A 24,425-nucleotide genomic window follows, 5' to 3' on the forward strand; every position below is an offset into this window, starting at 1 on the left:
CGTTCCATCACAACCAAGTTTGAAAGGGCGGAAAGGGCTCGTGTTTGGTTAGAGGAAGACAAGAGAGAAGCCCAAGACAACGTGTACCAGATGAAAATAAATCCAACTAGCAGGAATGCTACTCAAGGAAAACCAGCCAACAGACTGCAGTGGTCTCGGAGTCTGTCAGGTGACAATTTGCACTTAGCTCTCACTTAGTAGCTCGGGCCAGAGCTGGTAGCAGAGTATGCATGTGAGAAACGCATGCAGTCAGAAATTAGAACTATCACCAAGCAGCACCACGCTAATGGGATGATGATGACTCAGGCCTCGTTGGGCTTGGAAATGATGGCGCATCAGTACTAGCAGTATTTGAGATGGCAACAAAAGAAAGCTGTTCCCAACTGGAAGATACCAAGCAGCATTGACTCAGACACTATCTTCCTTGACGTAACTGCAGATACGAAAATGGGAGCATCGGATCAACCCGTCATCACAGCTCACCTGAAGCAGCTTTACGCGGAATATCGCCACACGGCGGACGTCGAAGCGAAGTCCCAATTCTTTTCCCCAGACTGTCGCCAGATCTGCCGATCAATGCCGGCCTTTGCCGCCAGAAACAGAGATACAATAATGAGATACCTCCGGGAGACTTCTGGTAAAGGGACGGAGAAGATACAAAGTTACGCGGAAGACCCAGACAAGACGGCTGCTATCCGTGGCCCAGGCAATGACACCGTGGCTGGTGTCAGCACCACGAAGAAGAGCTTCTATACGATCCGACCGCTCACGGACGGTGAGTTGGAGTTTGGAAGCGATGAGACTGCCGTACCTGCGGGGTTCGACTCGGCCAACGCCATCAAGCTCCGAGCAGAAAGGGAAGGATGGGTCGGCATGAGGGTTGACTTGTGGGATGATGAGGGAACTGCCCATGGAGGTGAAAGGCTGGGGATCTTGGTGAAGGTGCAGTACTGGTGGAAAGAAGAACGGGGCGTGTGGTCGCAGATATTGCATGATATCATGTATCTTGGCTCGCGGGACGGAACTGAGGGAACCCAGGGGGAGATTTTGGAGTGAGATGAATCATCAGATCGAGAGTGTGACTGGCACACAGTAGACTACATGGGATATGGTTGGTCTAGCGCTGAATCTAACAAATATCGAGGCAACATTTGTTCAGTACAAAGCTCAGATTACCGTTCTACCTCGTCCGCAACTCGGACTGGGCTGCTCTCGGCAGAAGGCAGCTCGATCTATTTATGATGTATATAGAACCATGTGCAATCATCCTACCAAACAGACAGTCGTATTTCCCAGACTTGCGGGCCATCTATAACTCCAGCCTCTTCAATCAAGACATCTCTCCGGGCAAGTCGACTCCCCATGAAAGTATCTCGCAGCCGAGGATGCCATCATGGGCGGTTTCCCTTGCCACAGCATTGAAGACATCCGAATGAAGTATGTCCACTGTAAATTCGGGGAGGAAAGAGATCAAAAAGAAACTTTGCTACTCAGCAGATATTATTTGTGGTCTTATTAGTGGTGAGTCTTAGCTCGGCACCAATATCGTGTCTAATTCCTTGATTCCGCCCATGGACCAGCCCACTGACTCTGCAGAAAATGTTGCCGTGTCTTGGAGCTGCACTGAATTTTCTGCTGAGACAGAATCAGGGGATCAATAGTCTATACTTGTGAGCCGGGCAGGGCCTCGTAACAGCACGTTATAGCCTTGGATGATCAACTTGGCCTTGGTTTTGGGAATGTGACCCATGATTCTTGTAAAGTCAGTCGCCTTCTCGTTCGAGATTAGGACATGTTGCAATCTACTAGCCCCTCGTACCCCCCTTCCCTCCAAAAAGAAAAAAAAGAAGAGAAAACAAAAAAGGCACCAACGGAGCTGCCTGTGAAGAGTACATCCCGGTATATGTGCCGAATAGTAGGGACTCGGACTGCCAAAACGCACGGTTATCGTCCGCGGAATCGGTGTGGATGCAACCCACCTAATGATGTTCCAAAGCTTCAGCGCTCAATGTAGCTCGACTATGTGTTTCGGTCACGTCGAGAGTAAACCCCACCTTCCGTGCCGCGGAGGAACATGATGAATTTCTGCAAGGTGCCATGGCCCCCAGCTCTCCGTTCCCGTGTTATTTCTCCCCAGGTTTGGCTTGTCCAACACGGTAGTCCACGGCATAAACATGTCCGGGGAGAAGGTTTGGAGTACTGACCCCGCTCCGAAAAGACAAAAGGCGACATGCATCATCAGTCTTCGAATATACTTCTTTGACTGCAACAGGCACCTCATGGACCTTTTGCAATAATTCGCTCCTGCCATACTGAAAACATCTGTACCAATCAATTATGGATGCTTGGCAGTACCTTGCCTCGAAGGGGATCGGTCCCGGTATGGACAAAGCCAATTGGCCGGAATGCGATACCAACTTCGACAGTGCTGGTCCCCAGTTTGCTGGGACCCACGCGCTATCAAGGAGAGATGCGGAATCTTGAGGTGTTCGGAAAGATTCCTTAATCCATTTCGGGAACGTTCTATCGCATCATGCCTGAACCATATCATGTTCCCTTGGTGAAGAATGACATTGCAAGTCTTAAACCCTGTGTGACCTTAACGTAAATGTATTTGGCTAAGACCCATTCAGTGGCTGAACGGTGACGGCGCAATTTCATCTTTCAGGATCAAGGAAGGTAACGTCGACTTCAAGCAACGCTTTGTTCAGACAGAAAAGTTCCGGGTTGAAGCTACCGAAAACAGGGCTCTCCTGGGTAAGTCACTGCCCAGGTGTGTGTTTTCAATCGGACTTCATCAAGTAACATCTTCCAAGGCAAATACCGGAATCCATGGACAGACTTGGTTGAGTTCGCGGATCGAACCACAGCCAATGCTACAGCACTCCCTTATAAGGGCCTCATCCTCGCCTTGAAGGAGGACAGCTGGCCGTATGCGTTAGACCCGCGGACGCTTGAGACGATCGGAAGGTTCGACTTCGATGGTCAGTTGGAGAGTGAGACATTCACAGCGCACCCCAAGTATGATGTGAAGACAAGGGAACTCCTTGCATTCGGATACGAGGGCAAGGGGATTGGAAGCAAGGACGTCTTCTACATGTCGATCAACGAACACGGCAAGTTCACCGAGAAAGTCTGGTTCGGGGCTCCGTTTTGCGGCTTCCAACACGACATGGCGTTTACCGACAACTGGGTATGCTCATGTGAGCCATCCAATTTTCCCGGAGACTGTGCTGACATTCTTCAGGTTCTGTTCCCGATTGTGCCCATGGTATGACTATTTCAGAGTTTCTTTTAGACCCCATAGATGTGGGAACTTATTGCATCCAGCCTTATGGCTTCAGAAAAGGCATGGATATTGTTGGTCCAGTTTCATCATAGTCACAAGTCACTGCAACCTGCAGACTCATAATACATATCCGATGACCATATAACCACATGAAGTTATGCTGTCCGTATACAGGATACCAGAAGTCATCTCCAGCATTAACTGACTTATTAAGGGTGATGGAATGCCGTGGTTCAAAAAGCTTTTCTTACAACTGCTACCGCTTCAGATTGGAATTTCTTTACGGGAGGGGCTCGCCGTGATGCTTTGATCTGGATCGAAGCAATTAAAAACCAACGCGTGTAGGAACTTGCCAATGTACTTCATATGAAGATTGTGCTGTTGTGTTTGATCCTTCTTAAAGGATCCCCTTCTAGTAGAAATGCCCCGCGTTGGCCTGGGACCTGTCAACAAAACTCTTCCCTCAACACTGTCCCTTGATGCCGGCAACGCCGGATAGTTGCTTCAAGCCAGGTTTAGACTTAGCTCACTTGATCCTCGTCGTCAACATCCGGTCGTTATCTCCAGTACAGCGACGACTTAAATCCGAAGATTCCGCGGAGGTGGAAAGAAATAAGGTTCCGGGGACAATAAACCCACAATTCTCCGTGCCTACCAGGGGGGAGGGGGGTTCCTGACTGGGTCACGCAATGCACTCATGTTTTAACATTCAATCGAAAATTTATAATTCTAACGAAATGCTAGTAAAAGGCTATAAAAATACTATTATAAGCAAATTATATTAAAGCTTTAAATGATATTAATATTAACTTTATATTAATATTAGCGCTATGTTAACCATTAACTTTATATTATTAAAAAATTTATGTTAAAAGCTTTAGTTTAAATCTTATTAACTTTAAACCTGCTTTTATTTTTAATATATCTATAATTCCATAAATCCTCCTATAATAAATAGTTAAGCTAATAAAAAAGAAATAAGTAGTTGGGTTGGGAATGAAAACAAAAAGGGTTTTTTTTACCCTTATACAGAGTTGTGAAATACAAACTAGATACAAGATACAGATACAGATACAGATACAAATACAAAAGAAATACAAAATACAGATACAGATACAGATACAAAATACAAATACAGATACAGATACAAATACAAATACAAATACAAATACAAATACAAATACAAATATAAATACAGATACAGATACAGTATTTTATATCTGTATTTATATTTATATTTATATTTATATTTATATAATTAAAAAGATAAAAGAAATTTAAAAAATTAAAAAAATGTAAATAAATAACTAAATAATTAAATAACTAAATAATTAAATAATTAAATAATTAAATATAAAGAGGGCTATAATTGCTATGGCAATCCTTATTAATATGTTGCCGATGCATATGAATTTGCTGCTGAAAAATATAAACCTTCTCACAATCTAGGCATAAAAAATAAGTTGGAAATCCCTTAAAATTACTAAAATACTATTAAATAAATTAATTATATTAATATATAAATATTTAGGGTTAGGGAAAAAAACTTATATTATATTAAATAGCATAACCATAGGTATAATTTACTAAATTAATAAATTCTTAATAAGGGTAACTTAAAAAAAATTATTTTTAGGCTAAGTTAAAAAAAATTTCCTTTTAAATTTCCTTTTCTTAGTTTTCTTAAAATTAAGTAATAATTTAAAATATTATTAATATTTAAATATATTTTTATAAAGTTAGGGTATTAATTACTTTCTCCTATTAAATAAAGGTAAGTTTATTAAAATATATTTAATATAATTATCTTTTAAGATTATTAATTAAGTTTTATTTTAATAAATTTAATATAAAAATATATATTAAAAAAAGCGTATTTTAAAGATATACTTACTTTAATAATAATAATATTTTATTTACATAAAGCTATAATATATATATATATATATATATATATAAAGCTTGCCAATTTAGCATATAGTCCCTTTGCAAATTCACCTATATTAAAAAAACTATGCCTTAAAGCTAAATAAAAACCAATATGCCTTTTAATTTCTTTAATTAAAAGCTCCTCTCTTAATCTTTCTTAAGATTTATAAAGCCCTTTTTTACTTTTCTCTCTTAATAATTCTCTTTTTTAATTTTAATCTTAATAAAAGCTGCTTTTTATAAGCAAATCCCTTATAATTACTTAATAAGAAATTATTACTTTTTTATTAAGAGTTATAGCTATTTTAATATAAGGTTATAAAGCTATTTTTATTAATATAAAGCTTTTAATAAAGATAATTAAGGCTTATAATAAAGCTTATTTATTAATTAATTTAAAGGCTCCTTATAAGAAAGCTATATTATAAAGTATATTTTAAGGTATTATTAACTTAAGATTTTAAGGGCTTAAGGCTTTCTTTAAGTATTTATTTTTATTAGCTTTAATAAAGTTTTTAAGGCTTTAAATATAAGCCCCTTTTTTTAGCTAAGGGGGTTATAAATAAGCAGGCCGCGATTCGCTATAATATAGTTAAGAGGAAAATTCCTAAAAAAGGTCTTAATAGCCACGATAGGATTCAAACTTATGCCCTCCATAGAGAGAAGCCAAACGCATAACCAATGCGCCACGCGGCTATATACTTACTTTAAGGATAAGGTTAATATTTATAAAATCAAACCTTAAGAAAGCTAAGCCTTAAAAAGCAAAGAGCTTAAGGTTTAGGATTTTATTAAAATTAAGAAGAATATTATAAATCTTTAAAAAAATATTAATAAATAAAGTAAAAAAAGGGCTTTTAAATAATATATAGTTTATTTAAAAATATAAATGCTTAGGGTTATATGCAAGGCTTAAAAGCTTAAGGCTTAAAAGAAAAAAAAAGGAAGAAGAGGGGGTAAGTTAAGAAGCTAAGAAATATTAATATATATTTTATTAAAATTTTTTAATAAATCTTATATTAATATTTAGCAATATAAAAGTATTTTTATTATCTTTAAAAATAGAATTAATTAAAGGGAAAGGTTAAATATATATTAATAAAAAAAAGTTAAAAATAAAATACGGAATACTTATAAGGTTATTTAGTTAAAATAAAGGGTTATAAGGATTATATAATATATTCTTATGCCCTTTAACCTTAAAATACCCTTAAAAATAATTAAAAAAAATCTTATTATAAATAAAAAAAATAAATAAATAAAATAAAAAGGGAAAAAAAGAAAAAAAGAAAATATATAAAATATAGTGGGTTACTTAAGTTATATAATATATTAGTTATATTAAGGGTAATATTTAGGTTTTAAAAAAGATATTAATAAAAAAAAAGAATTAACTATAAGTAAGTTATTAATTAAAGAATTAATAAAAAAGGAAAAAGTAAGCTTAAGAAGCTTAGCTTAAGCCTTAAGGGTAATATAAGAAAATATAATAATAATAAAGTAAAAGAAAAGTATTTTTAAAATATTAAAAGTAAATATTTAGCTAATAAATAATAAATAAAAATAGATATAAGTAAATTAAAAAGAAAGAAAAATAAAAAATATAAGTAGGAAAGATAAATATATTTATGTTTATTTATATTTAAATAGCTTATTATTAAAATTAAATAATATTATATTTAAAATATTTTAAATTTAAAATATTTTAGCTTTAAGGTTAGTTTTAAATTTAAAATATTTTAAAATAAAGTTAATTTTAAATATAAAATGTTTTAAGATTAAGGTTAGTTTTAAATTTAAAACGTTTTAAGATTAAAATTAGTTTTAAATTTAAAATGTTTTAAAATAAAGTTAATTTAAATAAGGAATTAAATAAGGAATTAAATAAGGAATTAAGTAAGGAATTAAATAAAGAATTAAGTAAGGAATTAAGTAAAGAATTAAATAAGGGATTAAATAAAGGATTAAATAAGGGATTAAGTAAGGAATTAAATAAGGGATTAAATAAAGGATTAAATAAAGGATTAAATAAGAGATTAGATAAGGGATTGAATAAGGAATTAAATAAGCAAATAAATAAAGAAATAAATAAGGAAATATATATATATATATAATTATTTCCTTATTATTAAATTTCTTTTATTACTTTAATTAAGAAATTATTAATATTAATATAAGTATTAATATAATTTAATTATTATATTATATTTAAACTTATATAAAAATACTTATTATTTATTATTATTTAAATTTACATATTTTATTTTAAAAATACTTTTAATTTATTATTATTTATTAAATATTAATAATTATTTTTATATTAAATAATAAGCTAAACTTATTTTTTTTAATTAATTAATATTACTATTTTCCTCTTTACTTAAATTAATTTTTAATATTTTTAAATTTAATTTTGCTTTTATGGGAATAGTATGTATGGGCATTACGTGCAGCGTGCCTATGCAGTGAGTGCGTTGCAGGCAATGCATAGATTTAAAGGTGCAAGGTTTAAACTAATCTTATTAATAGCAGCTGCCAATTAATGCTAGCTGGCTATTAGCTAGTAGTTATATGCTCCATATATAAATTACTATAGCTAGCCTATAATTAAACAAGGGAAGGCTGCAGCTTTACTATAACTTACTCTTTATACCATAGCTAAATTAATTACATACTTTATTTATTTATTATTAATTATATAAAAGCTAAATTAATATTAATTAATGCTTACTTAGCAAGCATAAATAGTTAGGTATTAAAGAGATAAATTTCATCCCTTAAAAGCCTATTTATTTATAATAATTTTATTAAGGAACTTTATATTAATAATAATGCTATAAGCCGTTAAAAAGCCTAACTAAGCATTAAAAATTAATTTATAACAATGATATTTAATCTTTAATTATATTTATTAATATAAATTATTAATAATAATAATTATAAAAAGCCTTAGTTAAAAAGCCTTTTTTAATATACCCTTAAATAATTACAACCTTTCTTAATTATTAAAAGCCCTTTTGCAATACCCTTAATTATTAAATAAATTAATAATAAGCTTTACTTAATTCCATTTAATTTATAATAAATGCTTAATTTTTAAGTAAGATTAATTAATTTATAGCAAATGCCTAACTTTTAATTATATTACCTTTATATCCTTAGCCTTTTTTATAACACCCTTAATTATTAATGCCTTTGCCCGTGATTAGCACGTTAAAAAGCTTTCCTTGCAATACCCTTAAGAAGCCCTTGTTTAGCACCCTTAAGAAGCCCTTACTTAATACTTTTAAAAAGCCTTTGTTTGCAATTAACGCTCCTTAGGGTACTTGCATAACATCCTTAGGGCTTATAACTCTTTAAAAACCCTTTAAGCACTTAATAAAGCATAAAGCGCTTAAATACTTTAGAGTATTGGTAAATAATGTTTCTTTTAAGCGATTTGCATACTTAATTAATACGCTTAATTTAACACTTTAAAGTATTAATAAAAGAAGCAACTTTCTTAATTAATTTAAAACCGTTAAGGGGGATAGTTAAGATTTATTATAAGTTTAATTATATAAATAATTTAATTAAACCTTTAAAATATTTACCTTTTAATAATAATTAATATTTAATTAATAAGCATAACCTTCCCTTTTCTTAATGCCCTTTTTATTAACGCCCTTTAATAAGATCTTAAGTATAAATTGCCTTAAAGCTAATAAAGATTAATTTATTAAGTAATAATAACATTTAAGCGCTATTACTTATGGGTAAATGGTTTAAAAGCTGGTTATTAATCTATAAGCGTAGCATAAAAACATTCTTCCCTTTCCTTTTCCTTTATAATTAATCATTATAAGATTTGCTTAATAGCAATAATCTTTACATTAATAATAGCCCTTTTTTTTAATAAAGAAAAGGTTATTAATATAATTAAAAGCCTTAAGGGTTATTTAAGTTATAATAAAGATCTTTTTAATAAATTTTAATATAAGTTTTATAAATAAATAAAGGAATGCTTTTAAAAGATTAATTAAAGGCTTCTTTATAAGCTTAAATAAATATTTTACCATTATAAAGTATATATAAAACGTAATTATATGCTAATGGCAAAGGCATTAATTATTTTAACTTAATTAAATAATTAAAAATTATTTTAATAGCTTTAAAAGGAGTTTATAGCGATAACCTTCCATTTATAATTAAAGATATATTAATATTTAAAAGAAGCCTAAGCTAATTAAAATAAAGCTAATTATCATAAAGTAACCACCTTTTCCTCTTTATTAATTACAACCTCCTTTTTAGCCAGCAATGCCCTTAACGTAAGCCCCATAGCAACAGCCTCTTTCGCAATAACAACAACAACCTCCTCCTTATTAAAAGACATAATAGCAGCAGCCATTACCAGCTTAAGCTTAATTTATCCCTTAAGCACCTCAACTAACTTAATAATAAAAAGAAAGAAGCTGCTAAAGTAATAACTAATTAAAGCACGGCATTTAAATATTTTAAAGCTTTAAAGTATTGGTAATTAAATGATTTAATTAAGCAATTTAAGCATTTAAAACATTCAAGTATATTCATACTTAAATACTTATACTTAATTTATTAAAGCAATGATTATAAGGTACTTAACTTACTATAGCCCCTTAAAGAATAAAATATTTACATTAATTAAGCAATTTAATTAGCTAAGTAATAATTTAAAAAAAAGTATAATTTTAAAGCATTTATATATATATATATTAAAAAACTGCTAATATAGGAATAATATATATAAGCATTATATATAGCGTGCTTATATAATAAGTGCATTACAGGCAATATATAGATTTAAAGGTACAAGGTTTAAATTAATCTTATTAATAATAGCTGCTAGCCGATGCTAGGTAGCTGCCAGCTAGTGATTATATGCCCCGTGCATAAACTATTATAGCTAGCCTATAGCCAAACGAGGAAAGGCTGCAGCTTCACTGCAACCTACCCTCTACACCATAGCTAAATTAATTACACACTCTATTTATCTATCACCAACCATACGGAAGCCAAACTAACAGCTTTTAAATTTAAATATTTTTTAATCTTTAATGGCTTTTTCTTTTTTTTAATATTATATTTTAAAATTAATAACTCTTTTTATGTAATATATTATAAGTTAATACGCTTATTAATAATAATATTTATTTTACTATTAAAATTCCCTTTAATTATAATAAATATAATTAAAATATTTAAATATTTTAAAGCTAATATAAATAAATAAGGATATAAGTTTTTATTTATATTTTATTACTTTAAAATATTAATTTATTTAAATATTAATATTTATTATTTTTTTAACTTATTAAATAAAAAAGTATTATACTTACTTTAAAAGGTTAAATATTTTCTTTAAAATATTTATTTATTTCTTATTTTAAATTATCTTCTTTTTTTATATTTTTAAATATATTGATAAGAAAAAAAAAGCTTAAAATATTCTTTTTTTTATCTTTTTTTCTTTTCTTTTCTTAGGTAAAGAATTTAATGTATTTAAATTAATATATATATTAGTTTATTGCTTTTCCTATATAAATATTTCTAGTAATTTAACTTATTTTTCTTTTTCTTTATTATTTTTTTTCTTATTATATAAATTATTAATAATATTAATAAATTATTAAACTTTTAAAAGAATTTAAAATATATATTTTTATAATTCTTTTAATAATAAGTTTTTTATATAATATATTAATTATTGATTTAAGTTTAAAGTTCTTTATATATTTAAACTATTATTTTTAAAGTTTAATAATATTAAAAAAATATATATTTTATATTTTTTAATTTCATTATAAATTTATATAAAATTTATTAAAAAATAAGTATTTAATTTTATTAAACTAGCTATAATAGCTAAATTAAAGGATGGTATATAAGGGTGTAATAAAACTTATAAATAAGTATTAATATAATTAAAAATAAAAAAATAATTAATAAAACTTACTTTACCTTCCTTTCCTTTATTTTCCTTATTAATATATAATTATTTTAAATTTAATAATACTTTATATATTTGTTTAATTAAGGGTAAAATTAAACTTAAGGTAAAGTATTTTCTTTTTTGTAAAATAATTGTTGGTATATAAAAAGATAATAAAATATCCCTTAAATCTTTTATTTGTTTTCATTCTTTTTCTTATATAATTAATTTTTTTAAAATTTTATGATTAAAGTCTTTAATAAAGTTAATTAATAGGCTTTTTAAAATTTAAAGCTATATTTATTATTTTATATAAAGAATTTTAATGAGTATTAATATTTATTTTTAAATTAGTTAATTAAAATTAAAATTAAAATATAATATATATTTAAATTTTAAATACTTAATGAAATTAATACTTTATTTTTATTAATAGGTAATTTATTTGCTAGTTCATATTTTTTTAAAATTTTTAGCTATTATTTCTTTATTTATTAATTTCTTTTAATAATAATAGCTATATGCCTTACTTTATTTAGTAGCCTTAAATATAATTAGCTAAATAAGTTAAAAATATATTAATAATAATAATTATAAAATACTTAATAATTTATTAAATATTCTATCTTTTTCTTATTTAAAAAGGTGTTCTTACTTATTTAAAGTCTTTATAAAAATGCTTAATAATTTAATTTATTGTAATTTAATATTATTTATTATAGTTTTATTAAAAGAATTAATAATAGCTTTAGTATATAAATTTAATATATATGTTAAATATTATATATTATTTTTAAAATTTAATTTAAATTTAATAAAGTAATTAATATTAAATTCTTTAAGAAATGTTGTTGGCTGGGTTACGTATTGCAATATAATGTTTGGTAGTGTAGTGGTTGATTATTGTTAACTATGGAAGGAAGGAAGGCAAAAGGCTTAACTATGCTAGCTATTTTATATACAGCGCTAAGGCTATTACTTGCTAGGCATCTTAATAAGCTAAAGCTACCTAGTTTTAAATAATCCTTTATATAAATAATATTTATTATTCTTATATTAGCAATCTTTATTTTATAAGTATATATTACTTTTAAAAAGTATAAAAGAAAGAAAGGTATTAAATTAAATTAAACTTAAGGTTAAAAATTAATTAATTAATTATATATATAAATTAAATTATAAGTATATTATTATTTTGCTACATTATATTACTATAAAAAGTAGGTATATAAAAAAGCTTAAGTTATTATTAAGGGGTTAAAGATTAATTAATTTATTAAAATATATAATTAATAAGAAAAGGTTAATTAAGTATATATATACATTAAAATATTTTAATTATATAAAGTTAAAAAGCTTAAAAAGTTATAATTATTATATAAATATTTTATTTATAACATATTTTATAAATTTATATTTTTATTACTTACAGCGCTTAAGTTAAATAAAAATTAAATTAAACCCCTAAATTACTAATATAATTATTTAATCTTTAAATAATTAAAATTTCTTAATTTAGCTTAGCTTAAGCTTTATTATGCTTAATATTATTTATTAAATAAAAAAATTAAGAAGTATAATTAAAAAATGGGTTATTAAAATAAAAATTAATAAGTTATAAGAATTAATAAATAAAGTATTTAAATAAAGGGAAAAATAAGGTATAAAATAAAGAATATTAATTAAGTTAATAAATAACAATACTCTTAATTTTAATATATAAATATTAAATTATAAAATTTAATTAAGAATGTTTATTAAATATAAGCTAGCAACTTAAATACTTATAAAATAATAATAACCCTTATTACTTAAATTCTTAATATATAAGCATTATTATAAAAATCTTAAATATAAGGTTTGCTTTTAAAAGGGATATAATTTAAAATTAGCTAATTACATTATATTATAAGGTAATTTATAAATAATTAATAAATATAAATTAAACTTTTATATTTTTACTATATATTGCCTTTAATTAAAGAAGTTATTTTATTATTCCTTATTAAAAACCTTTAATAATTTTTTATCTTTATAATTATATAATATATATATTTAAGTTAATTATATTAATATTAATATAATAATTTTATAATATATAATATAATAATAATATTTAAGGTTATATTAGCATAATTTATTAATAAGTTATTAAATTATGCTTTAATAATTTAAGTTTAAGCCTTAATGCATTATAATTTTTTAACTTTTTACTGCATTTAAATAATTACCTTATCTTTTTAACTATAATTTATATAGCTCTATATTTTAATTATAATATTATTTATATTTATAAAGCGTTAAAAAGTATTATTAAAGGTATTCTTTATAAAGGCATTAACTAAGTTGCAATTTTTAGCGATTTAATAAATCTTAAAGATTTTATGCTTTTTATATAATTATTAAAGAGCTATAATATTAATTATAAGGTACTTTTCTTTTATTATATTAAGCTTAATTAAATACTTATATAAGGAATATAAATTAATATATATTATAAGAGGAATTATTATAATATATAAATATATAGTAATTTAGCGTAAAGTAATTATTAGCATTATAGCTATATTAAAGCTATTAATTATACTATAAATTTTTAAAGCTAAAATGCTTTAAGTTACTTTTTAATACTTTATTAAAGATTAATAAATAATATTACCTTTAATATTCTACTTAAAAGCTTATTAAATTTATATTTTATTTATAAGTATAATAATAAAGTTAATTTATAAGCTAAGGTTTTTATTATTAATAAATAAGCTATTAATAAAAATTATTAATTTAACTTAAAATAAATTTAGGAATATATATTAAAGTTTATACTTTAAGTTATTAGCTTATTATTATAATTAATAATTTAACCTATTGCAATTCTTATAAAAAAGCTTTTAAATTTAAGCTGCTATTAATAAGTTAAATGCTACCTTAAGTTAATAAATAAAAGCAAAATATACTTTTTATATATATTACTTTATATATTATTAAGCATAATTATTAGCCTTGCCATTAATAAGCATAATCTTCTTACCTTAGCCTTTTTAATAAAAATATAAAGTACCTTTATTAAAAATGCTTATAATTATATCGTTAAAGATAAGTAATTTATTAAGAGTAAGTATTTCTTTTAGCTTATATTAAATATTTACCTCCTTAATCTTTTATTCTTTTAGCTTTAAAAATGCTAAAATATTAAGAAATAACCTATTATTAATTTATATAATAATAATAATAAAAATATTCTTTCCTTAATTTATAATTAAAAGGCATAGGTTATATATTAAGATAACTATACTTAAATTATTATAATAAAACTTATAATAAATTACTTATTAATATATACTTAATTTAGCAATACTATATAATAATTTAATAATTTATATAATAATCTTAAAAGAGTATTTATTTTAAATCTTAGGAAATAAGTAATATAAAATAAGTTACTTAAGTTTAAACTTTAATTAAGGATATACTTAAGTAATATCTTAAAGCTTTAATTAAAAGCCTTATATTAAAAGAAATAAGGCTAAAATAATTAAAAGCCTTTAGCTAGCTCTTTAAATAATTAAAAATTATATAAAAATATTATACTTATCCTTATTATTATATTTAGTGATAATAAGCTATAATTTCTTATATAGCTTTTTAATCTTGCCCTTAATCTTATAAATAATACATAACTTAAAAAGCTAAATATCTTTATATACCTTAAGATTAAAGTATTTAAAGTAAAAAATATTATTATTAATTAACTTTATAATCTCCTTATAATTAAACTCTTTAAATAAATTACTTAAGGTATTAATTATATTATTATATTAAAGCTTTAAAAAGAAATTATAATTCTTAACTTTTTTTTAAATAAGATATATTTCTTTTAGCTTATTTTTTAATTTCTTAAGCTATTTATATTATTAAGGTTATAGTAATTTTAATATTGCTAAAATTGAATTTAATTTAAATTAAATAGGCTTATTAAGAATATTATTTAGGTTAAAAATTAATTAAATATTATCTTTATTGTTTTTATCTTAATAATATAGCTAAATTAATATTAATTAAAAGATTATTAAGTTATTTAAAAGGTTTAATATAAAGTTATGTTTATTAATGCTAAGCAACTTATATAATTCTTGTTAACTATGCTTTTCTTATTATATTTATACATTACTTTATAATAAAAGATTTAATATTTTTATAATATTTAGGCTATTATAAGTATTTAAAGCTATATTAACTTATTATTTAATATAAACCTTATATAGCTCCCTTATAACTTTTTAAATAGTTATAATTTTTTTAAAAGTTAAGGGAATTAATATAAAGTCTTTTATAAGTTTTAAATATATATTAAAGATAAGAAGTATTGAAATAATGCTATTAAGGCTATTATTTATTATTTTAATAGCTATTTATAAGATAGCTTTCTTAATATAAGTCCTTAAGAGTTTAGTATAAAGAATATTAAAAACTTATTAAAGCAAAGCATAATACTTTTTAACTTTATTAATAAATTAATATACCTTTATTAGCATTTACTTATAAATAATGCTTATAATTTATATAATGCTTTAAAATTTTACTAAGGCAAAGTTAATTTTAGCATTATAAATAATATAGTTAAAAAGTTTTAAATAAGTATTTATTTAGCATTGCTAAATAACCTTTTATATATTCTTTATAAAAAGAAAGATTAAAAAATATTTAGCTTAAAAAGAAGTTATTAAATTAATAATTTATAAAATAGGTAAAATAAGTAAATATATAATATTTATAATAATCTTATAGTTAAAGTTAATATTATTTTAAAAATTAAACTTAAAATATTATAATATTGCGAAATAAAGTTAATAATAATAATAAAACTTAAAAATTACTTTTAAAATAAAAGAATTAATATTATTATAATTAGCATTAATAAAAAGGTGTAAAAGATAGTTAACTAAAGGGTATTTAAACTTATAATAAAGTTACTAAAGCTTTGTTTTTATTAAGAATATTGCTAATATATTATTGCTTTTTATATTAAGGAAAATTTATAAGTATTTTTACTTTTAAGTAACTAAAAAGGTTTTTTTTAAGTATTTATCTTTTTATTAAACTATTTTATTAATAATATTTTAAAGAAAGAAAAAGTTTTTATTTATATTTTAAATATAAAAAAGAAAGGAAATAAGTTTATTTATAATATAAAATATTAATAGCCTTGCTAAAGTATTAACTTATATTATATTAAGTAATTTAATAAATAAGCTTAAGTTAAATTATACTTATGCTTTGCTAGCTTATATAATATTTAAATATATAAAAGATACTTAATATTGCAAAGCTTAAAATTGCTTATATTTAATTATTAAAAATATTGCTATATTTATATTTAGCATAATGCCTTAATATTATTAATAAAAGTATTAATCTTAAATAATAAATATTTTTATTATTAAATAATTTTTAAAGTTAATATAAATATTAAAATTATTTATGCCATTAAAGAAGTTATAAAGAAAGGCTTAGTTTATTAAAAAGGTATAATAAATATGCTTTTTTTTGCCATTATTAATAGCTAAAGTTATTATAATGCCAGCAGCTTTAAAATTAAGACCTTTAAAGTTAATAAGGAATATATTAAATTTATTATTATTAACTTATTATTTAATATCTTTATATATATAAATATATATAGCTTTAGCATATTATTAATCTTTAAGTAAGTAATTTATTAATTAATATTTTTCTTTATAATATATAAAATACTTCTTCTTTTTATATTGTATATTATTATTATTACTTTTGCTAGGTTAATATTTGCTATTATAGCTATTTTTATAAGGTTCTTTATTATAGCTGCTGCTTTTAAATTAATAGGGCTAGCTTAAGCGGAAGTTAAATTAAAAGTTGTTATTTTTAAAAAGAGGTTAAAAGTACCTTAAGTATTAATTATTATTATTATATTACTTATTAAAATAGTATTGCTTTTTAATATTTATAATAGCTAAGTTATTATTATTTTAATTATTATATTTATTAATATAGCCTTATTTATAAGCTTATTAATTATTTTTTATAATTATATATTATAATATAAAGTTTTAAGCCTTTAATGTCTTAATATATTATTATAAAATAAAGTAAAGTTGCTTAATATTTATTAATATTATTAAGATAGCATAATAAAATTTAGAAATGCCTTATATTGCTTATAGAATTATATTTTATAAAGAGTTATCTTTATAAGTAATATATTTAAGTACTTTATAGCAAAGCTATATTTTATTAATAAGCATTTAAAGAATATTTATATAATTTTTATTTAAGTTTCTTTATTAAAAAGTAAAGAAAGTTAAAGTATTTTAATTTATAAAATAGTTATAATAATTATTATTTATATTAAAATAATTCTTAAGTTTCTTATATATTTAAATAAATAAATCCTTTTAATTAATAACTTAAGTATAATATATTTTTATTAATTCCTTAAGCATATATAAAAGAGCTACCTTAAATTATTAAGGCTAAATTTATAAGTTATTATAAGCCTTATAAAAAAAAAGGATCTTATTATTAAGAATATTATATAATTCTTTAATAAATATTTTATTTTTATAATAATATTTACTTAAATTAATTGCTATATTTAGGTTAAATAAAAAGTTTTTTATCTTTATTAAAGGTAAAAGGGTATAATAATTATATATTATATAAAAGTTATTAGCTAAAGGAAGGTTATTACTTCTTTTTAATAAATTAAAAGGTTTTAAAGGGCTATTACTATCTTTATTACTATTATTAAGTGGGCTAAGCAATTTATATAATTTAAAATTAAGAGAATTATTATTATTAAGTAATTCCTTATCTTTTATTAAGGTATAATTAAAATTAAAAATAATATAAATACTTAAATTATAATTTTAAATTTAATTAATTTTAAATATAATATAATATTCTTGCTTTTAATTTGCTAGCTATTTAGGATAATTTAGTACTTTAAGGATATATATTAATTTCTTTACGGTATTTGCTTTTTAAATATAAATGCTCTTAACTTAAAAAGTTTTCTTAATAATATATAATAAGTTTTTATTAACTTATATAAACATTAGCTTAGTTTAGCCATAAAAGTTTTTAATAAACGCTTTATATGCCTTATTACGTAATATATATACTATAGCTTAAATTTAGCCTTAAATATAAGTATTTAAGTATTATTTACTGCTAAGAAATCCCAGGGAATTTATTTATATTAAAGGATTAAGTATCTTAATAATGCTTTTAAATATAAAAGTATAGTTTATTATAATTAATATTAATAAACCATTTTAGCTAATAGCATTACTTATTATATTTACTATCTTATTATTTTAATAAAATAATAATAAAAATATATTTAATTTAGGAAAAAAAATAATAGGAAGGGGAAATAGGTAGTATTAAGGGAAAATAAAAAAGTTAAGAGTTACTTTTATAACTTAGCTATTAAGAGGTAAATTAATTCCTTTCTTTATATTTATTTATATAATAAAATATAAATAAATATATTATTAATGAAAATAAATATTAATTTAATTCTTTTAATTATAGCTATTAAATTTAAAAATTATTATTAAGATTATTTAAAACATAATAAATGCATATATATTAAGGGTAGGGGAATTTGCCATAGTTTCTTATTATAATAACTACCTTTTTATACATTAAGTATTATTATCATTATAAACTGCGTTATATAAATTTGCAATATTAATAATGCTAATTAGCATAATTAAAAGGTTATTTCTTTAAGCTTTATTAATTTATAATTACCTTTATAATTATTAATTAATATTAGCTAAGTTATATATTATAATATAATATTTAATAGTATAATGGTTAATTATTATTGATTATAAAAGGAAGGAAGGCAAAAAGCCTAATTATACTAGCTATTTTATATACAGCGCTAGGGCTGCTGCCTATTGGGCATCTTAATAGGCCAAAGCTGCCTAATTTCAAACAGTCCTTTATATAAACGACACCCATTATTCCCACAAATGTATTATTATTTAAGTTATTATCTCTTGTAATATTATAAATTAAATAATTAATATTGTAAAAATAATTATTAACTATAAATTATTTAAATATATGTATTTATTAATAAAGTTTAAAGGAATTTTAAAAGGAATTAAAATATTTTATTTAAATATTTTTATATATATATATTATTATATGCTTTTTTTAAAAATTTAAATTTTATAATTTTATTAATATTTATATATAATTATATTAAGATAATTTTAAAATTACTTATTAATTAATTAATAATTATATTTAAAATCTTTATTTATAAAATTTATAATAATACTTAAATATCCATTAAAGTTAATAAAGGTTTAAATATTTAATTATATGGAAATTCCTTTATTATTTTTAATTTATTTTTTAATTATTCCTTTAATATTTTAAATAGCATTATTATATAAAACCCATAAATAAGCTTATAATTTTTTATAATAAAGTTTAAAAATATTGTTAAAGGAAAATTAATAAATATATTATTAAAATAAATTAATATAATAAAAACTTACTTATTTAAATATTAAGTTAATTTATTAAATAAATTAAAAGATAAAATATTAAATAATAAGTTATTTATTAATAAAAAATTTATAACTTTTTTAAGGTAAACTTTATTATTAATAAATATAGAATTAATAAAATATTATTTTTTTCTTTTATTTTTAATAAATAATTTTAAAATAAATAATTATATACTTTTTTAAAAAGTTATATTAAATAAATATATTATTTTATTATATTTATTTTTTAAATAATAATAATAATATTTTATTTACGTAAAGCTATAATATATATATATATATATATATATATATATATATATAAAGCTTGCTAATTTAGCATATAATTTCTTTATAAATTTACTTATATTAAAAAAACTATACCTTAAAGCTAAATAAAAATTAATATGCTTTTTAATTTCTTTAATTAAAAGCTTCTTCCTTAACCTTTTCTAAGATTTATAAAGCCCTTTTTTATTTTTCTTTCTTAATAATTCTTTTTTTTAATTTTAATTTTAATAAAGGCTGCTTTTTATAAGCAAATCCCTTATAATTATTTAATAAAGAATTATTACTTTCTTATTAAAAGTTATAATTATTTTAATATAAAGTTATAAAGTTATTTTTATTAATATAAGGCTTTTAATAAAGCTAATTAAAATTTATAATAAAGTTTATTTATTAATTAATTTAAAGGCTTTTTATAAAAAAGCTTTATTATAAGGTATATTTTAAAATATTATTAATTTAAGGTTTTTAAGGACTTAAGGCTTTTTTTAAGTGCTTATTTTTATTAATTTTAATAAGGTTTTTAAGGCTTTAAGCATAGGCTTTTTTTTTTAGCTAAGGGAATTATAAGTAGGCAAGTTGCAATTCGCTATAATATAGTTAAGAGGAAAATTCCTAAAAAAGGTTTTAGTAACTGCGATAAGGTTTAAACTTATGCTTTCCGTAAAAAGAAGCTAAATGCATAATTAATGCGCCACGCGGCTATTTATTCTTTAAAGAAATATTTAAATTAATATAAATAAATTTAATTTATTAATTAAAATACTTACTTTTTATTAAGGTTTTATTTATTTCTTTATTATAAGCTATTCTTATGTAGTATTTCTTATAATATTAAGAGTTAAAAGAGCTAATTTATAGCTTAATTGCTTTAAATATATGTATTTACTTATAATTAAGCATAATATATTTAAATAAAACTTTTCTTAATTTTAAATAATTAATAAGTAGTAATTTATAAGTAAATAACCCTTTTTTTATTAAATAAGATTTAAGGGGTTTAAATTTAAATATTACTTTATTTCCCCTTTTATTAATATATACTTTATCTTTCTTTTTAGGTTTTTTAAATATATTTTTATTATTTTAAGAATTAATGCTATTATTAGCACTATTTTCATAATTTTCATCATTTAAATTAAATTCCTTAGCATGGCGTATATTAAAAGATATAAAAGGTTTAATAATAAAAGATGAAAAAGAATTTATTTTTTTAATATTTTAAAGTATTTTATATATTTTTTAAGTATTTTATAAACTTATTAAAGTTTTAATTCTTATTTTAAATAAGAATTAATAATAAGAATTAATAATAAGAATATATTATATAATAATTGGTAGTATTATAATAAGTAAGTTGCTTTTTTAATATAAAGAAAAAAAATAAAAGAAAGGGAAAATAAAAGAAAGGAATATATTTATATTAAATTATTACTTATTTTATTAGCTATTTTATTAGCTATTTTATTAGCTATTTTATTAATTATTGTATTAATTATTTTATTACTTATTTTATTACTTATTTTATTAGTTATTTTATTACTTATTTTATTACTTATTTTATTAATTATTTTATTAATTATTTTATTACTTATTTTATTACTTATTTTATTAGTTATTTTATTAGTTATTTTATTAGTTATTCTATTAGTTATTTTATTAATTATTTTATTAGTTATTTTATTAATTATTTTATTACTTACTTTATTACTTATTTTATTACTTATTTTATTACTTACTTTATTACTTATTTTTTTACTTATTTTATTACTTATTTTATTACTTATTTTATTACTTATTTTATTAATTATTTTATTCGTTATTTTATTAATTATTTTATTAATTATTTTATTAGTTATTTTATTAGTTATTTTATTAATTATTTTATTAGTTATTTTATTAGTTATTTTATTAGTTATTTTATTAATTATTTTATTAATTATTTTATTACTTATTTTTATTATATATATTCTTTACTTTTATAAAATTTTATAAATAAGGAGATAAGGTACATAAAGGTATTATAATTTAATAGTTAAAATTTTAATGATTTAAGATTAAAGACCTAGGTTTAATTCCTAGTAATACCCTTATAATTTATTTCCCTATTTGCTTTTTTTTTTTTTTTTTAAAAAAATTAAATAAATAATTAAATAAGTAATTAAATAAAGAATTTAAATAAATTATATTTATATAAATTAAAAGAATTAAAAGAATTAAAAGAATTAAAAGAATTAAAAGAATTAAAAGAATTAAAAGAATTAAAAGAATTAAAAGAATTAAAAGAATTAAAAGAATTAAAAGAATTAAAAGAATTAAAAGAATTAAAAGAATTAAAAGAATTAAAAGAATTAAAAGAATTAAAAGAATTAAAAGAATTAAAAGAATTAAAAGAATTAAAAGAATTAAAAGAATTAAAAAAGAATTAAAAGAATTAAAAGAATTAAAAGAATTAAAAGAATTAAAAGAATTAAAAGAATTAAAAGAATTAAAAGAATTAAAAGAATTAAAAGAATTAAAAGAATTAAAAGAATTAAAAGAATTAAAAGATTAAAAGAATTAAAAGAATTAAAAGAATTAAAAGAATTAAAAGAATTAAAAGAATTAAAAGAATTAAAAGAATTAAAAGAATTAAAAGAATTAAAAGAATTAAAAGAATTAAAAGAATTAAAAGAATTAAAAGAATTAAAAGAATTAAAAGAATTAAAAGAATTAAAAGAATTAAAAGAATTAAAAGAATTAAAAGAATTAAAAGAATTAAAAGAATTAAAAGAATTAAAAGAATTAAAAGAATTAAAAGAATTAAAAGAATTAAAAGAATTAATTTTTCTTTTTATATATATGTTTTTTTATATTTATATTTATATTTTATATTTAAATATAAATATAAATATAAAAAAATATAAAATATAAATATAGATATAATAATAATAATAATAATAATCTATTTACGCTATTTTAAGTTATTACTAGCTAAAAACTATTTAATATGCAATCCCTTTATTAATTCACCTATAGGGAAAAACCATACTAAATGATTGGAAAAAACCCTTATATTACAATCTTTCCGCGATAACGCGGCTACCTATCCGTATTGCATTAAGTAATATAAGCTTTATACCCATATTTAAAAATCCTTAAAAAGGGAAATATTTCCTTTTACCTCGCGATCCTTTTACAAGGTTCTTAATTTACTTATTTATTATTTTTTAAATAAAAAGGTAATAAAAAACCATTTGCATAAATAGCAGAATTTAAGCTAAAAAGTATAAATAGCTATAACTTTTTATTTATTTCTCTTCCTTCTTTTTTTAATAATACATTATTCCCTAGGTAAATCCTTAGCTATTAATAACCTTGCAAAATATTTAGGTATTTTATAATAGCATTGCAACCTCTTTATAGCTTCTTTTTAATAATTCTTAGCTTTATGCTTTTATTATAATTTTTATAATTTATTCGCAATCTTTGCTATATTAAATAATATTAAGAATATAATTAAAGCCTTAAATTAATATTTTTACCCTTACTTTATAACCTTTAGCAACCTTATTAAGTCCTTTAATGGAATTAGCAATAATAATAATAATTTTTAAAAAGTTTTAGCATTTTTTTAAAAGCATTACTGCATTAATATTACAACTTTTAAGAAATTTAGCTTTAAGGGTATTATTTTAATTATTATAAAAAGCATTATTAATAACTTTATTATAACTTTTATTAAGGCCTTTAAAGTAATATTTATAAATATAATTAAGCTTAATTATATCTTAATTTATATTTAAATCTTTAAAATACTAAAATAAGTTTTTAATAAGTTTATTGCAACTTTTAGCTATTTCCTTATTATTATTATTACTTAAGGTTGCATTTTAAATAATATTTATTTTTACTATATTTACATTAAGTGCTATATTAATTATAATTACTTTATTGCAACTTTTTATATTTAAGCTATAAGTATATCCTTATAATCTTACTATATTTCTTTTATAATTTTATTATTAATTATTTAAATAAAAGGAAAAGTAAAGGGTTATTATTAATATTATAAAGAAAATTATTAAGGAAATTACATTATTATAAGATTTCTTTAATATTTCTTTATAATTTATCTTTAACTTTTTTATAGATTTATGCTAAAGCCCTTACCCTTAAGATTAATGCAACTTTTTTTAATATTATTCACGCTTTATGCTTAATCTTTAAGATTAAAAGCTTTAATAATGCTATTAATATTATAATTTTTATAAGTATTCCTTACTTTATTTCCATAATTTTAATTAATATTTATAATTAAATAATTATTATTATTTTTTCCTTAATAAGTATTTATACATAATTAATGAGTTTAAATTTAATAAGGCAAAGCTTATAATTATTAAAATGTTTTAAATTGCTATTTACAAGCTTTTTA

General features: G+C 21.4%; 2 protein-coding genes and 1 non-coding gene across 3 annotated transcripts; 2 read left to right on the forward strand and 1 right to left on the reverse strand.

The window, feature by feature from the left end:
• Window positions 1-447: 447 nt before the first annotated feature.
• INS49_001876 (uncharacterized protein) lies at window positions 448-1,056 on the forward strand (the record flags this gene model as incomplete). Its single annotated transcript, XM_043162696.1, has 1 exon — window positions 448-1,056. One exon carries the CDS (start codon window positions 448-450, stop codon window positions 1,054-1,056), a length of 609 nt encoding a protein of 202 aa, XP_043031202.1.
• Window positions 1,057-2,533: 1,477 nt separating this feature from the next.
• INS49_001877 (uncharacterized protein) lies at window positions 2,534-3,277 on the forward strand (the record flags this gene model as incomplete). Its single annotated transcript, XM_043162697.1, has 4 exons — window positions 2,534-2,560; window positions 2,634-2,757; window positions 2,817-3,193; window positions 3,248-3,277. The coding sequence occupies 4 exons, from the start codon at window positions 2,534-2,536 to the stop codon at window positions 3,275-3,277; spliced, it is 558 nt and encodes a 185-aa protein (XP_043031203.1).
• Window positions 3,278-5,841: 2,564 nt separating this feature from the next.
• INS49_001878 lies at window positions 5,842-5,914 on the reverse strand. The gene has a single exon. It is a non-coding gene; the product is annotated as a tRNA-Arg (tRNA).
• Window positions 5,915-24,425: the final 18,511 nt, after the last annotated feature.

The sequence above is a fragment of the Diaporthe citri genome, assembly GCF_014595645.1.
Source record: "Diaporthe citri strain NFHF-8-4 chromosome Unknown scaffold_1, whole genome shotgun sequence".
NCBI classification, from domain to species: domain Eukaryota; kingdom Fungi; phylum Ascomycota; class Sordariomycetes; order Diaporthales; family Diaporthaceae; genus Diaporthe; species Diaporthe citri.